This window comes from Fringilla coelebs (genome assembly GCF_963513975.1).
Source record: "Fringilla coelebs genome assembly, chromosome: 14".
NCBI classification, from domain to species: domain Eukaryota; kingdom Metazoa; phylum Chordata; class Aves; order Passeriformes; family Fringillidae; genus Fringilla; species Fringilla coelebs.
Window position 1 is genome coordinate 7,501,652 of NC_140040.1, and position 14,165 is coordinate 7,515,816.

Below are 14,165 nucleotides of genomic sequence, written 5' to 3' on the forward strand. Positions count from 1 at the left end.
TAGCGGGGAGACATGGGGGGTTCCCTGTGCTGGATTCCCTGTGTGGGGCTCCCTGTGCTGGACCAATGGCACTGTGGTGTCAATCCACATGCCATCCTGTTCTCACACCTGTGTCATTGTACTCTGTGTTCCATTTTCTCGGTTTATTTTGAGGACTTTTTGTGGGGAAAGTAAATTCATTAACCATGAAGTGTGATCATCCAGAGAGGGAAAATGTGCCCTGCTCTCGACTTGGCCAAGCAGCAGCCAAATATTAGACACGGTTTTCTTCCTTGGGCTTTCTGTCCCCCAAGCTTTTCTTAAGGAATCTTTGCAGGGTTTCCTCCTAGCAAGTTGTAGGAAGCATTTTGTTCTTCTAGACATGGTAGGTTTAGTCGTGGTGAATTATCACTACATCAGTGGACTCTGAGGTGTTTCCTACATGTGCTACCAGCCTGAACACAGGCAGCCCTTGAACCCATAGGCTGCCAGCAGAAGCCAAAATCCCTCTTTGGCTCAGTTTTCCACATGGCAGGAGCGGGCTGGAAGCAGATAGAGTGAGAGTTGGGCATTGGCCCCGCAGAAAAGGCTCCATGGTATGGAAGTGTCATCTTCTGTTCCTACCTTTCTCTATCAAACCTCAGATAAATCCACAGTGAGGTACAGATTCTTGACACAGCTGCTCACCACATCAGTCCCTTTTGCTGTCAGTCCTGCCCTTGCCAGTAATTCCTGTTTAGTCTGGACTCTGGTTCTCCCTAGGTACAGTATCTCCATGCTGGATGTGCCAAGGACTCCACAGGGAGCTGGAAATTAGATGTCCTGGTCACCTTCATAAGGCACCCTGTGAAGTGTAAGGTGGCCAGATGTGCTGGCAGAAGAGGAGGAATCCTTTGGACAGGAGATGTTTAGACAGGCACCATCGGTCTGTGCCACAGCTGAAGTGCTGCAGCCTGCACCAATACCCCCACGCTGGGGCTCAACCCTCACCTGCTCAGGAACACCAGGGCATTCGATCCAAGTATTTTGCTGGCACTTGAGGGGAATTTTTAATAGGTATAGCTGGGGACACTTGCTAACACCTACCGGTGTGTCTGTGTGAGTGCATGTGTGAATTTAATTTATACACTTAATAGATAATTGAGTCACTGTTACGGTTACAGCAAAGTCTGTTGAATCACTTTGTAAATGTTAAATTAATCAACGATTAAGTGCTGCTAAATCCTTTTAGACATCAGCCCGTGGCCAGGGCCGGGCCGGTGCCCCTCGGGCTGTCCGAGCGAAGGCGGCTCTCCCTAATGGCGCTCCGGTCAATGAGCCGGGCTGCAGCGTGTCTCCGCGCCGCGCGGGGGCGCTGTGCGGCGGGCCGGGGTCACGTGTGCGCGCCTGCCGGGCTGGGGTCACGTGGCCGCCGGTGGCGGCGGCGGGGCCATGAACGCGGAGCGGGACCTGTCGCCGCTGACGCCCGGCGTGGTGCGGGCGCTCACCGACAAACTCTACGAGAAGAGGAAGGTGGCGGCCCTAGAGATAGAGAAGTGAGCGGCGGGAGCCTCCGGGAACCGGGAGGGCAGCGGGAATGAGGGCGGTGCCGGTGCGGGCGGCCCCGGTGCTGGGTCAGGGAGCGCGGCACGGTGCCCCGGGAAGGGCGGGGAGAGGTGTTGCGGTGCTGGGGCTCCCTGCGGCCCCGGCGTGGCGGGAGCCGGCCCGTGATGCTTGGGTGGGTCCAGCCGTACACCGGGAGGGAGCGGCCCGGCTGCCCGGTGGGAGCGGGCAGTGCGGGGATGGCGGTCACCCCGGGTACCGGAGCTGGCACCCTGCGGGCCCGGCAGCCCCGGGAAGGGGCTGCGGTGACGCGGTGACCCTGTCGGGGACAGCGCCGTGGGCGGTGCTCGGGCAGAAGGGATCTCTCCCAGAGCTGCTCCCTGTCTCCCAGCCCCATCCCACCGGGCACCGAAGCTTATCCCGAGTGTGCCAGCTCCAGGGTGCCAGTGAGGACCCGCTGGATCCGGGCGCATTTCAGGCGCCCCTGACAGAAGGCTCATTCTGACCGTGGGTGCCCGGTGCGAGGTGAATACGTGAGTGGCATCCCTGTAGGAATTCCTTGGAAATGTACTGCTTGCTCTGCTGCGACACGTCCAGAGTGCTGGTGCCTCTCCCCCGAGGGCTCACCCAAACTTGTCCCGTGCTGGATCCTGGCTAGAGAGATGAGAAGGGTTGCTGTCACCCCTGGCCATCGGGTGTTGCCCTTGGTTCTTCCTGCACTGCTGCTGTTCCAGCAGATCTGGGGCCTTCCTTTTGGATCATGCCAGGCAAAGGTCTGCAGGCACCTTCTGGTGTGGCCATGCCCCTCTGCTTTGCTTGTACGTGTTCCTGCCTGTCTTTTCACCCTCACTGTGCTGGTCTGGGTGCCGTGCTTGGCCACAGCTTTCCCTGGGAAGGACTGTGTCCTCCCTGGGCACTGCTTAGCTCCTGCACGAGATCTGAAACATCGCCTCAGGGTGCAGCCCAGCACAGGGCTGGGGAGGATGGTCCAGACTGGTGGGTGAGTTTTGGGTAGGAGATGTGGCCATGGTGAGCCTGCAAGGGGAGCAGTCGGTGGCGTGGGGATGGAGTTGCTGTGCTGAGAGTTCAGTGGGGGATGTGGTGTGGGAACTGCCTGCCTCAAACACGGAGGATGCTGTGTGAGAGGTCAGCCAAGAAAAATGGCACCTGAGGCAAGGGTGAGTGTGTGCTCTCGTTCAAACCAACCCAGAGAGCCCCTTCTGCAGTTTGATGTGTTTGGTTTTCTCTCATTTTCTCTCTTTGTTACAGGAATAATTTATTGTGGGTGGATTGCAGAGTTGCAGGGTGGGATTCTTGCGGTGTCCTCATAACCCCAGCCTCAGGAGTACTTGACTAACTTCTTTGCTGCATTGTGAGGGGTGATACCCTGTGCCTTATCCAAGCAGCTCTGCTGCAGCTTACTCTGCCCCAGGATTAAGGGTTTATGCTGGCCTTACACCAACCAAAGTCTGCTTTGGGGTCAGGCAGTTCATCTGATCAAGCTGGAAGTACAACTTGGGAAGAGTGTGAGGAGGAAGAAGGCAAGGCAAGGGCCAACTTTTTCTACAGATGTCACATGTTTAGTTCATCTAAAACCCATCACAGAATGGCCCCAGCAGCATCACTTCCATGTCCATGGCATCAAGCCAGGAGGGCCTTGCTGCCTCTTTACTCAGGAACCACCTCCTCCTTTGGCTGATAATGCAGGAACAGCTCCTGGTGCTTGCAGGCTCAAATGCTGCTGTTATGCCTCATTAATTAAATCTTGAGTCCTTTAAACTCATGAAGGAAGTCTGTAAACTTACTCCTGTTTAAACAAAGCTGCATCTGTAAAACGTAGATAGTAAAATGATCACCCCAATGGTCTGTCATGCTCAAACTCACTGTGTTTCTCTTCTTAGAGTAGGACTGGAAATAGAGCCAGTATCTCTAAAGCAGTCTGTGAATATGGATCAGGCTGTAACTGTTGGAGAATTTGGCTTTGAACTAGGGAGAGTGAGGGAGGGAGGGACTGCCTGGTATCCCCAGGGCAAAAGGGAGCAGCTGCTTTGCGCAGAGTGAGATGAGAGCAGAGCTGGTGTTTGTAATTTTGGGGAGGAAAAGTTCATAAACATCTTCTGTAATGGTTTCCCTGGATTATAAAATGCGAGACTGGTCAGTGACACCTGTGTAGGAGTGCAAGATTCATAAGTGCCAAAGAAACCCTCTGTAGAGTTTGGCAGTGAAAGCTTTTGCACCTTTTTTGGCAGTTAAGGAAAGATGACTATTTAGGCAAGTTTTCAAGGTGCCTAAATCTGCATTATGGATAGAAATGCAAGGAAAAAGGAGGAAAAGAGCACTGCATTGGCCGGGAATCGAACCCGGGCCTCCCGCGTGGCAGGCGAGAATTCTACCACTGAACCACCAATGCTCCTGCTGCCTGCACCCCTGCCTGCACCCCTGCCTGCGCCTCCCTGCCTGGCCAAGAGCTCTGCCAACAGGAAACTGAGGCTGAAGGGCTGGGTGGGCAAGCTAGGACTTGGGAGCAGTTCTGTAGGCAGGAGCAGAGATAAGGTTTCTTCATCCACAGCTGATGTGTTAATTGTCTCTGGATAAAGAGCTGCAGGTATTATATATGGAAACTGTGTTGGCTTTTTGTTAAATATTGGGCTGTTTATGAATATATTGAAATATACTGTTAGTAGTAAAGTTATATATATGGGATGTTAACTGAAGCACTGCATGGGTGGCTGGAAGGGTTCAAAACCATGGCACTGTGTGTAGGCCTGGTGGGCAGTGATTCACTGCCAAGCCGAAAGCTGGGTGCATGCTGGAGGTAAATGATCCTGATAACCTGCCGTGTTGGAGAGGGTGTTTGAAGACCTGGTAACTTCTCTGCAAGCACACAGCTGCACTGGGTTGGCCCTTGAAAGCACATCATGGGCTGAGATTTTAGGAGCAGTGTTGGAGGCTGCAGGCTGGAGCAGCAGGAGGGCAGGGAGCTGCTGGTGGATGTGAGTGGAGAGGTGGGGGTAGCTCTGGTTTCACTTTTGGGTTCCTTAAGGATTCTCCATTTCAGTACTGCTTTTTCTGGTGCTTGTTCAGGCTGAAAGTCCCTGTCTCTGTTACCAAGCCCCTCAATGTTTTTATTAGCCAGAACCTAAATCTCCATTTGTGCTTCCCCATCCTCTCCCCAGGCTGGTGCGAGAGTTTGTAGCTCAGAACAACACTTCCCAGATCAAACACGTGATCCAGATCCTGTCCCAGGAGTTTGCGCTCTCCCAGCACCCCCACAGCCGGAAAGGAGGACTCATCGGCCTCGCTGCTTGCTCCATTGCCCTGGGCAAGGTAGGTGTGGTCGGGTTTTTGGTTTGTGCAGGTTGTGGTGAGAGAACAGCAGCTCCTCTTGGGCAGTGTGATAGGAAGAGTCAGGCTGGTAGCCCTGCAGCTCCCTCCCTGCATTGCTGCCTAGAACTGCCTTGTGTTGGAGTTTCCCCAGCACACCCAGCCACACACCCTCTGGGTCCAGGAGCACTTTCTGGCGTGGGTTACATCTTGACAGCTGCCTAGGTGTGGTTAAAGGGCTTCTGTCCCTCTTCAGTTTCCAGCAGTGGGACTAGACTCAGCAGGCTGGGTGCTAGTTTGTGTTAAAAGAGCTTGCAAGAGTTGCAGCCCTTCTATCTCCTGCTGTGCACTGCTGACACTGGCCCACACAGAGATCTGTCCCTGGCTCCCTCTGCCCTGCAGGCAGGAGATGAGGCAGATGCCCAGAAAACCTGATCGGTCCCACTGTACCTGAATAACAAAATTCAGTAATAAAATTCAAAATTCATTAGTAAATCCTGTCCAGCATAGGTACACTAAAGCCATCGCAGGCTTGAGTGTTTGCAGTATGTTCCAGGGCAGCACCATCTCTTCCCCCTCTCTATGGCATGGTCCTTAGCTAAGCAGTGTCCTCGTGCCCCCAGGACTCTGGGCTGTACCTGAAGGAGCTGATCGAGCCGGTGCTGACGTGTTTCAATGATGCTGACAGTCGACTGCGGTACTACGCCTGCGAGGCTCTCTACAACATTGTCAAGGTGGCCAGGGGCTCTGTCCTCCCACACTTCAACGTGCTCTTTGATGGCCTCAGCAAGGTAAGAAGCTTCCTCTTAACCCCTATGTGCTTTTTGAGGACTAGTTGTCATCATCTCCGAGTCAAACCAAGTTGTCCAAGGTTTTCTTTCCAAGCAAACTGGTTTACTTTGACCCAGACAGGTCTGAAGGACAGAATCACAGAATATTCTGAGTTGGAAGGGACCCACAAGGATCAGCAAAATGAGCAGTTTCTACACAGTAGCCACTGATACTGTGGGTATGAAGTTGACTGTAAGATACCTTGTCTGTCCTCACCTCCAGGATGTATTCTCCTGCTCCTTGTTAAATGGTATTAGAAAATGAGCCTGAGAGAGCTGCTGCAGGCAAGATGGCTCTGCAGCACTTTGGCTTTGTTGGGTCTGTAGTGTCAAAACTTTGTCTGTGTGTGTCTGCCTTTGCAGATTTTCATGGTAACCTGCATTTCTCTGTTCTTTGAGAGTGTGACTGCTGGGCCATGAAAACCTGCATAGCTTGGGGAGGTGATGTGTGCTTGGTCTCCCCCTTAGGGGAGAAGCCTCTCAGGAGAATTTTTTGGAGCCTAATAAGAAGTTGGAGATAAAGGGACTTCTGTATGTCTCTCATTGTATTGTCAAAGGAGAGTAACAGTCCTGTGAGCCTGCTGGGAACTGTGCTGCAGAGCAGGGGGCAGGCCTGGGACCCACTGTTGCAATGTTTCTTTGTTTCTGTCTTTCACAGCTGGCTGCTGATCCTGACCCAAATGTCAAAAGTGGCTCGGAGCTCCTTGATCGGCTCCTCAAGGTATTTTTGCTCTCCAAGAGTCCTTGGTGCAAGCTGGTGCCATGTCCTGGCTGGGAACATGTCAGTCCTGAGGCTGCAGCTGCTAAAATCATCCCACCTCAGTCCTGTGGCTGCTGTAAAAACATTTTTTTCTTGCACTGCCGCCTCTTTGATCAAGGCTCTGGTGGCCTTCTCAGGCGGCTGGGTGGAGGGGCTGGTGAGTTAACACAGTGCCATGTGTGCATTCAGCTCGTGGGAGCTGGTGGAAGCAAGGTTTGAATCTGAGGGTTGAGTGCTGTGCCAGGCAGCAAGAGGGCTGTTCCTCTGCTCTCCATCCCTTGCCTAAGGGAGTCATGATGTGAGTGGAGCTTCTGTTACTACTTCAGGCTGTGGGCTTGGTTCCCGCTCCTGTTCTGCCTGCTGATGGGCTTTTACTGCCATAGACTTCCCAGTTCCTTTTCTGCTGCTGTTCAGTGGTGAGCAGCTTCCTGCCAAGTCCTGCCCTTGCTTCTTATCAGACCAGTCTGCTGCTGCAAGCCTTCCTGTTGGGAGATCTGCTCCACTGCACCAAGGCCAGGGACTCGGCCATGCAGCAAAATCTACCAAGCGTGTGGAAAGAGCTGTAAAGGGAAGTCAGGAGACTCTCCCACCCCATCCACGTGGCTGCATCAGAAGTGCTTGTTCATGTGTGCTGCACAGCACTGAGGCATGAATTAGAGCAGCTTCCCATCTTCCTGTTCAGCCAGGCTGGCACACAGCAGGCAGGAGCATCCCTGTCTGGGTCGTGCTCAGCATTAGCCTCTGCCTGTGGGGGATTGCCAGCTCATTGCCTGGATAAACTGCATGATTCCTTCTCCCTAAGTCTCCTGACCTGCAGACTCATGCTTGTCATCTTTTTCCTGTCACATGGCTTAAAAAGACTGGGTTAAGGTTGCTGCTTGCTGCGTGCCGGCAGTCATTCTAACACCCTCTGCTTGGGCTCTGCAGGATATCGTGACAGAGAGCAACCAGTTTGACCTGGTAGGCTTCATCCCACTGCTGCGTGAGAGGATTTACTCCAACAACCAGTACGCCCGCCAGTTCATCATTTCCTGGGTAGGTATACGGGGTGCTGTGTGTGCCTGCCACCCTGAACTCCATCAGCTTCCCATGTCCAGGCAAACTGCAGATATCCACAGTGATGTGTGAGCTCAGGCTCCTGGGTTTATTTGGACAGGTTTTTAAGTCAGCCGAGTTTTTTACCTGCCTCTTTAAAAGGCCTGCTCCCTGTCACCTTGTTGTTGCAGTGGCAGGGACACAGCAGTGCACTTCTGCCAGCCTGTTCAGGACATAGCACACCAAGTTAGAAAGTACACTGCAAATGTTGCTTGTATAAATGGACATACTGTGCTCTAGAGGTTACAGTCTCCCAAGGGATAGTGCTAGGCTGCTTTCCATCACGCAGAGGTGATGGAGAGGTGTTGCTCTCCAGGAGGCAAGGGATCCCCACTTGCTCTCTTCTTTCTGTGCAAAGCAGGAGGTCTTGGTGCTCGGCTGAAGTCTGGGGAGATGTGTTCCCCTGTGCTCCCCCTCTCAGTGATACTGTTGCCACCCCAGGTCTGCCTGGATGTGTCTTGGCAGTCATTCCTGATCCCTGCTTTGTTTAGCAGAGCTGTGAATGGAAATGTTGCACTCCTGCAGGCTGATTGCTTGCTGTGCTAGTTCTGCTGCTTCCCAAGATGGGCAACTCCACAGTGTCTTCTTTTCCTTCCCCCTATCCCACACAGCTCAGCTCTGAATTCCTCAGTATCCTGCCAGATTTGGGCTGGTGATGTTAGTTGGCGTCTTGAAAACTCTCCTCTTGTTTTGTATTCCTCTCTGATCTAGATCCTGGTCTTAGAGTCCGTGCCTGATATCAACCTCTTGGATTACCTTCCAGAAATCCTAGATGGACTCTTCCAGATCCTGGGAGACAACAGCAAGGAGATACGGAAAATGTGAGTGTGGAGGCTGGCTGGTTGCAAGGACTGTGTCATGTTTGCTGCTCACCCATCACTTTTTCTATCGATCTTCAACTCTTGTGTGTAACTGCAGTAAAGCTCCACATGTGGTGGGAGACAAATTGGCTTGGGCAGTAGATCAAAGTGTCTTTAGCAAGGGTCTCCCCTGTCCCATGGTCGTGGAGGATGCCATACTCTCTGCTGGAGAACAAATTGTTTTGGCTTGGTTGAGTTGTTGCCTTCCCAGCACCTGACTTCAGAACCACAGAGGCTCGTGTGTGGTTCTGGGATGGGCATGAGCTCTCTGAAGAAATTTGCAGCATGAAAAACTTTCTTGGCAAGGCAGAGCTCCAGCCCAGCATCTCCTGGCTGGAGAAAAGAAGCAAGGATTGGGAGCTTCCTCCACAGATACACTGCTGGTCCCAAGACAGAGGCATTTTGAAGTGCAGGAATGTCTGCGTGTTCTCATGGAAGTCAAAGGATCTTGGCATTTTGTGCTGGGAGAGAGTGGGTGGACTGGTTTTGTAGGGCATAAGTAAGTGGTGAGACCAGCCTGGGTTTATCCTGCTGCAATGCCTTTCTGGATTCTCCCTCTCTCTTTTTTCCTAGCATCCACATGTCAAGGAACAAGCACTGAGAGCTTTGGGTACCACCTGCCCCACCGCTCCTCATCCCAGGCACCTCCATATCCACAGAACCTAGGGGACTTTGGGGGAGTTGTGGAAGCTGTGGGGGGCTCTGTGCTGCCATCACCTCTGTCCTTGCACCTGTGTGCAGTCTCTGCTGTGGGGCAGAGTGAGTTTGTCAGCCTCATCTTTCCTGCCCCTGCCTCTGTGCAAAGACACTTCTGCCATGCTGCCAGTATCCCTCCATGTGTGCACCTGGAGAAGACAGTTTCCATAAGGTCTGCCTAATTGCTCTAAGGTGATCGAGCACTGACCAGCTCCTCTGCCTCTCCACAGGTGTGAGGTGGCTCTTGGGGAATTCCTCAAGGAGATTAAGAAAAATCCCTCCAGTGTGAAGTTTGCAGAAATGGCCAATATCCTGGTGATCCACTGCCAGGCAGCAGGTGAGTGCCCAGGACCAGGCAGTAGCACCTGGTTTGTTGGTGCTGAGTGTTGATTCAGGCCAGGAGTTTTCTAGCAAGCTGTTCACCAGCTTAGCTGCTCACCTTTTTTTTGTCACTGTTCATGGAAATCCTGCTGGAAGGAGGGAACAGACAGCTCTCCTGTAGTTGGCACAACTGCTTTTGTAGTGCAGATTCCCCAGCCACAACACAGGTCTGGCATCCTCCAAAACGGAGGGGCCTAAAAAGTATTTGGCACCTGTGGATATCCAGCACTTCTAGGAGGATCTCTTAAGGTCTTACTGTAACCTCTGGTGGCACTTGGTGCATAGGTCAGAGGGTTAAGGGCATGTGTGGGCTCTGTGCCAGTGCTGCACTATAGCTCCTGTGAGTCTGCTGTGTTGGCAGAGGGTTATAGTTGCAGCTGGATGTGTTTCCTGAGAAGGATCTTCCCAAGTTTTGCCCATTGTGCTCTTTAAATGTTGCTGAATGGGAGTGGGTTTCCTGGGAGGTAGAAAAGTATAGATAGACTTAGATTGATTGCTCTTGATTAAACTAACTCCCAATGAATTTACACTGTTTAAGCTTAGAATCTGGCCTTGCACCAGCAGAGTGCCATGGCAATGGTGCCTTTTCCAGAATTTAGGGAGATTGTTAAAACCCCACCTCTAGGAATGATGCTAGACCCAGACACACAGCTGCAATGAGTGTGACTGAAGAAATATCCTTATGCATTGGAAAGCTTGACAGAATACTTGTAAATGAGGAAACCTGCTTAATGGGTTGAACTTGGTTAACTGAAAGCTAGTGAAAGTGTTTCATCTCAAGCTCACTGGAAGTTCAGGTCTCACTGATCTCCTCTGGGACTTAATTGTCTCAGATGAGCTTCTCTCTGGATGGAGCAGAGGCAGCTCCTTGCTTTCAGGTCATCCTTGGCCTGTGGAGCCTGTGCTGCCCTTCCCCTCAGCTTTGCTAGTCTCATATCTTCCAGATGACCTGATCCAGCTGACAGCCATGTGCTGGATGCGGGAGTTCATCCAGCTGGCTGGCCGGGTGATGCTGCCTTACTCCTCGGGGATCCTGACCGCCGTCCTGCCGTGTCTGTCCTACGATGATCGCAAGAAGAGTATCCTTGTAGCTCAGAGCTGCTCCCATTCCATTCCTGCTGCAGCAACCCACAGGGCAGTGCCTGTTCCAGTGCCTGTTTTCCTGGTGCAGGTCCAGGAAAAGTTCTCCCACCAAGTGCTAACACCCACACTGGCCCTTTGGATGAGGGAGCTTGCAGTAGCTGGGCTGGGGCAGCTCTGATGGGGCTGCAGTGGCTTCTCCATGGCTGGCACCTGCCCATCTGTGGGACTGCATGTTCCTTACACTGCCTTCACTCAGACATCAAGGAGGTGGCAAACGTGTGCAACCAGAGCCTGATGAAGCTGGTCATCCCAGAGGATGATGAAATGGATGAGGCCAAGCCATCAATGACTATACCAGCAGAGCCCACCTCAGAGGAGTCCCTCTCCAGGCCAGAGGCAGTGACCACCGGTGAGTCCCAGTTGGTCTGGGCCAGTAGAGGTGTAAGGAAGGTCAAGGGAATGTTCTCAAGAGAAGTTCTTGAGTTGGTTTGGTGTCCTGAAGCAGCTCAGAGTACATGGGACCTCTGTGCTTTATTTGGAAATATGTTGCACAGATGATCCTCTGGTGAGACAGACACACTTGTTGCAGACTGCAGGAGAGGTTCATTGGTCTGACCTGGAGCCCAAGTGGTGCTGCATTGATGCATGCCCTGGTGAGCATCCCCATCCTCTCACCATGCTCCCCTTCAACTTAGTCATCAAGTTGACATGAAAAAGATAATTTCTAGTTTGGGAGGAGGCATCGTCACCCAGAGAAGAGCTCAGAGAGCTGTGTTAGTCCTGGGAAAGCATCAGCACGTTCATGGAGGATATGTGTGGTGGGGAAGGATAGAGAACAGAAAGGAGAAGAATTTTGGATCTTTTCCAGATTCATGGTGCCCTCCAGATCATCTTGCAGGTATTGTCCCAGTCTTAAAATATCCAGAACATAAAAAGCAAAAGTTTGCAAATGGGATGGGAGGCCTGAAGGAGGGTTCAAGAGAAAGAAACTAAGTGGTGCCTTTGAATCAGTGCTTGGGAACAGCAGTGGTGTTAGTCCCCCCTACAACATCCCTGGGATGCTCTTGTCCTGGCATGCTAAAGATTTCTTCTGGCACAACACATCTTTGTTGTCCAGCTGTGTGAAATATGTGTTAATGTTTAAATCACAAGGGCTCATCTGAGTTCTTCTAAAGCTGCACCTTCAGCCCACCAGTGGCTTTTGGAGAATCCTGCCGAGAGAGGGAGCAGGAGGATGGGATGAAGACTGGAGGAATTCCTTGTCCGACAGCAGCAGTGGAAGGCGGGGCAGCTGGGAGCTGCTGGGGGAGCTGCGGACAGGGTGCAGTGGCAGTGTGGGGGCGTGGGCAGCAGTTGGGATGGCTGGAGCAGCCCGCAGGCGCGGGGAGCAGCACTGAGGACAGCATTGGTGGTTCAGTGGTAGAATTCTCGCCTGCCACGCGGGAGGCCCGGGTTCGATTCCCGGCCAATGCAATGTGCTTTTTCCTCTTTTTTTTTTTTTTTAATCCATAATGTGGACCCAGGCACCTCAAAATATCAGTCTAAATAAGCATCTTAGTCTTCAATAAAGGTTCAAAGGCTTTCATTACCTACCTCTGTACGGTTTTTTTTACTAGAAGGGTTATAGCAGAAAAATATACTCCCGTAGCACAGCAGTATTGTATCTCTTGTATTAAAATCTATCACAGAAGAGCTTTAAAATATCAACAGGAAGCTTAATTGCCTTATTCTCAGCCCCTCTGGTGTCAAATTGCACCCTGAAGCAGATAAAATTCTGATGGCTTTCTATGAGAAACTCAGCTTTGTTCCTCGGCTGTGCTGATGTGGTGATGTTGCTTGTGTGAGTAGAGGCTGTTGGCACAAGGGGGCACAAAGAGTCAAGTTCATCTTGTAATGCTTTGTCACCATGCTAGTGAGACCCAGTTTTAGCATGGAGCTGAGGTTGGAAAGCTGTTTGAGTCACTTGGCTTTGACCTGGAGTCAGGCTATGGCCAAGTAGTAATGTCCTGAGTTGGATTCTATCTTCACTGTGCATGTGGTATATTTAGGAGTTGAAATCAGGAGAGTCAAAGGCAGCTCTGCAGTTGTGAGCTACTTCTTTGAGAATGGTTGAAACCATCAGCAGGATGTGTCTGGGTCTCTCTTACAGAGAAGGGGACTCAGTTTGGGGCAGTGGTCTGAAGCTGTGCCCATCTGTATTTTGCTGGGTAAGTGCAGTTCTGTACCAGTTTCTCTGAGAGCAGAGAAAGGCTTGACAAGGAGAATGAAATGCTCACTGCAGGCAGAAGGAATCCCTTGGGTCCCTGGACCCTCAGAAAATGACTGGTGATGTCTTTGCAGAAGGTCATGCAGCTCTCCAGCCCTCCCAGTCCTGCTGTCTACCTTCCCCATTTCCCCATCACCCCACTAGCTGTGTCTCCTATTTTTCTGCCCCCAGGTTCTCTGGATGCATCCGGTGACTCCAGCAACAGTGGTGTCTTCACAGTAACCAGGTAGGATCTGTTTGTTGCTTCAGAGGGGCTTGAGAAGAAGGGAAAGCTTCTTGGGGTACAGATAATGTCTGACAGGGGCTGGGCTGGGAGGCAGTTGGGGTCTGTTGGGTCCCGGTAGGGTGGATGATTGGGGACGCTCTAGGAACTGACTGCTTCTCTCTGATGTATTTGCACCAAAATATCTTGACTGTATGATGAACTGAGGTGTTTTTTCCCCGAAGAGACTGACCCTGTTCCATACTGCTGTCTTGGCAGCCTACCACAGCCCAGGTCTGTGGGGCTGGACCTAGGGCTGCACAGCTCTTGGCCTCCTGCCAGCCTTTTGTGGCATTTGTCAGCCCAGCCCAGCATGATCTCTCCTGCACATACCTTTCTTCCCATCCAGCTATCTGAACTGGGGGACAAATCCATCTGTTCTAATAGCTTTCCTTTCCTCCTGCTGCCTGCAGTTCCTCTACTCAGAGGTGGTGATTTCTAACACTTTAATTGTGCTGATGCTTATTTTTATTTGTTGTTATGATCCCCGAAATAGGATTGCCTTGCTTTAGCTGCATCCTACCAGCGTGATGCCCATCACAACACATCCCAGAGCAGTGCAAGCATCAGCTGTTCAAGTTGATGTCTGTACTCTCTGTTCCTTTTTTGCATTTCCGCACAGCCCAGCTATTCCTTGGTCTTAATGATGCCCTTAATTTTTTTTCTCTCTTGGAAGTACAGGTAATTTCATTGGCACCTAAATGTTGGTTTATGGTGGTTAAATTATTTTCTCTGGCTTTTTTGTGGTTGGTGTGTCCTGACCCTGCTCAGCCATTGAAGTTTATTAAGTACAGAAGTGGATGTGCATAGGGCTAAAATGGGGAGCTGGGTGGGGAAAGAAAAAGAGGTATTGAATCAGGAGGATAAGTGATAGCCATGGCTCTGTGCTGAAGATCTTGTACATGAGGGAGAGAGGGAATGGAAATTGAAGAGGGTCAGAAGCAGGGAGAGCTGGGATGACTTGTCCCAGTGTCACTGAGAGCCGGAAGGAGAACAGCTGCTCGAGCTGAAATGTTCTGTCAGCAACTCAACCACCAGGGAAAACCATCTGGGACAGAAGGCAAGACCCTCCATATCTTTAAGAGAC

General features: G+C 51.6%; 1 protein-coding gene across 1 annotated transcript in view; it reads left to right on the forward strand.

The window, feature by feature from the left end:
• The first annotated feature begins 1,388 nt into the window (after positions 1-1,388).
• Positions 1,389-14,165, forward strand: part of VAC14 (VAC14 component of PIKFYVE complex) — a 58,487-nt gene continuing 45,710 nt past the window's right edge. The window contains exons 1-10 of the mRNA XM_084215010.1: positions 1,389-1,514; positions 4,698-4,848; positions 5,469-5,636; positions 6,334-6,396; positions 7,363-7,470; positions 8,242-8,351; positions 9,317-9,423; positions 10,412-10,546; positions 10,807-10,959; positions 12,988-13,042. Of these exons, the coding sequence (XP_084071136.1) occupies positions 1,411-1,514; positions 4,698-4,848; positions 5,469-5,636; positions 6,334-6,396; positions 7,363-7,470; positions 8,242-8,351; positions 9,317-9,423; positions 10,412-10,546; positions 10,807-10,959; positions 12,988-13,042 (1,154 nt within the window). The 5' untranslated portion in view covers positions 1,389-1,410. The remainder of the gene's footprint in view (positions 1,515-4,697; positions 4,849-5,468; positions 5,637-6,333; positions 6,397-7,362; positions 7,471-8,241; positions 8,352-9,316; positions 9,424-10,411; positions 10,547-10,806; positions 10,960-12,987; positions 13,043-14,165) is intronic.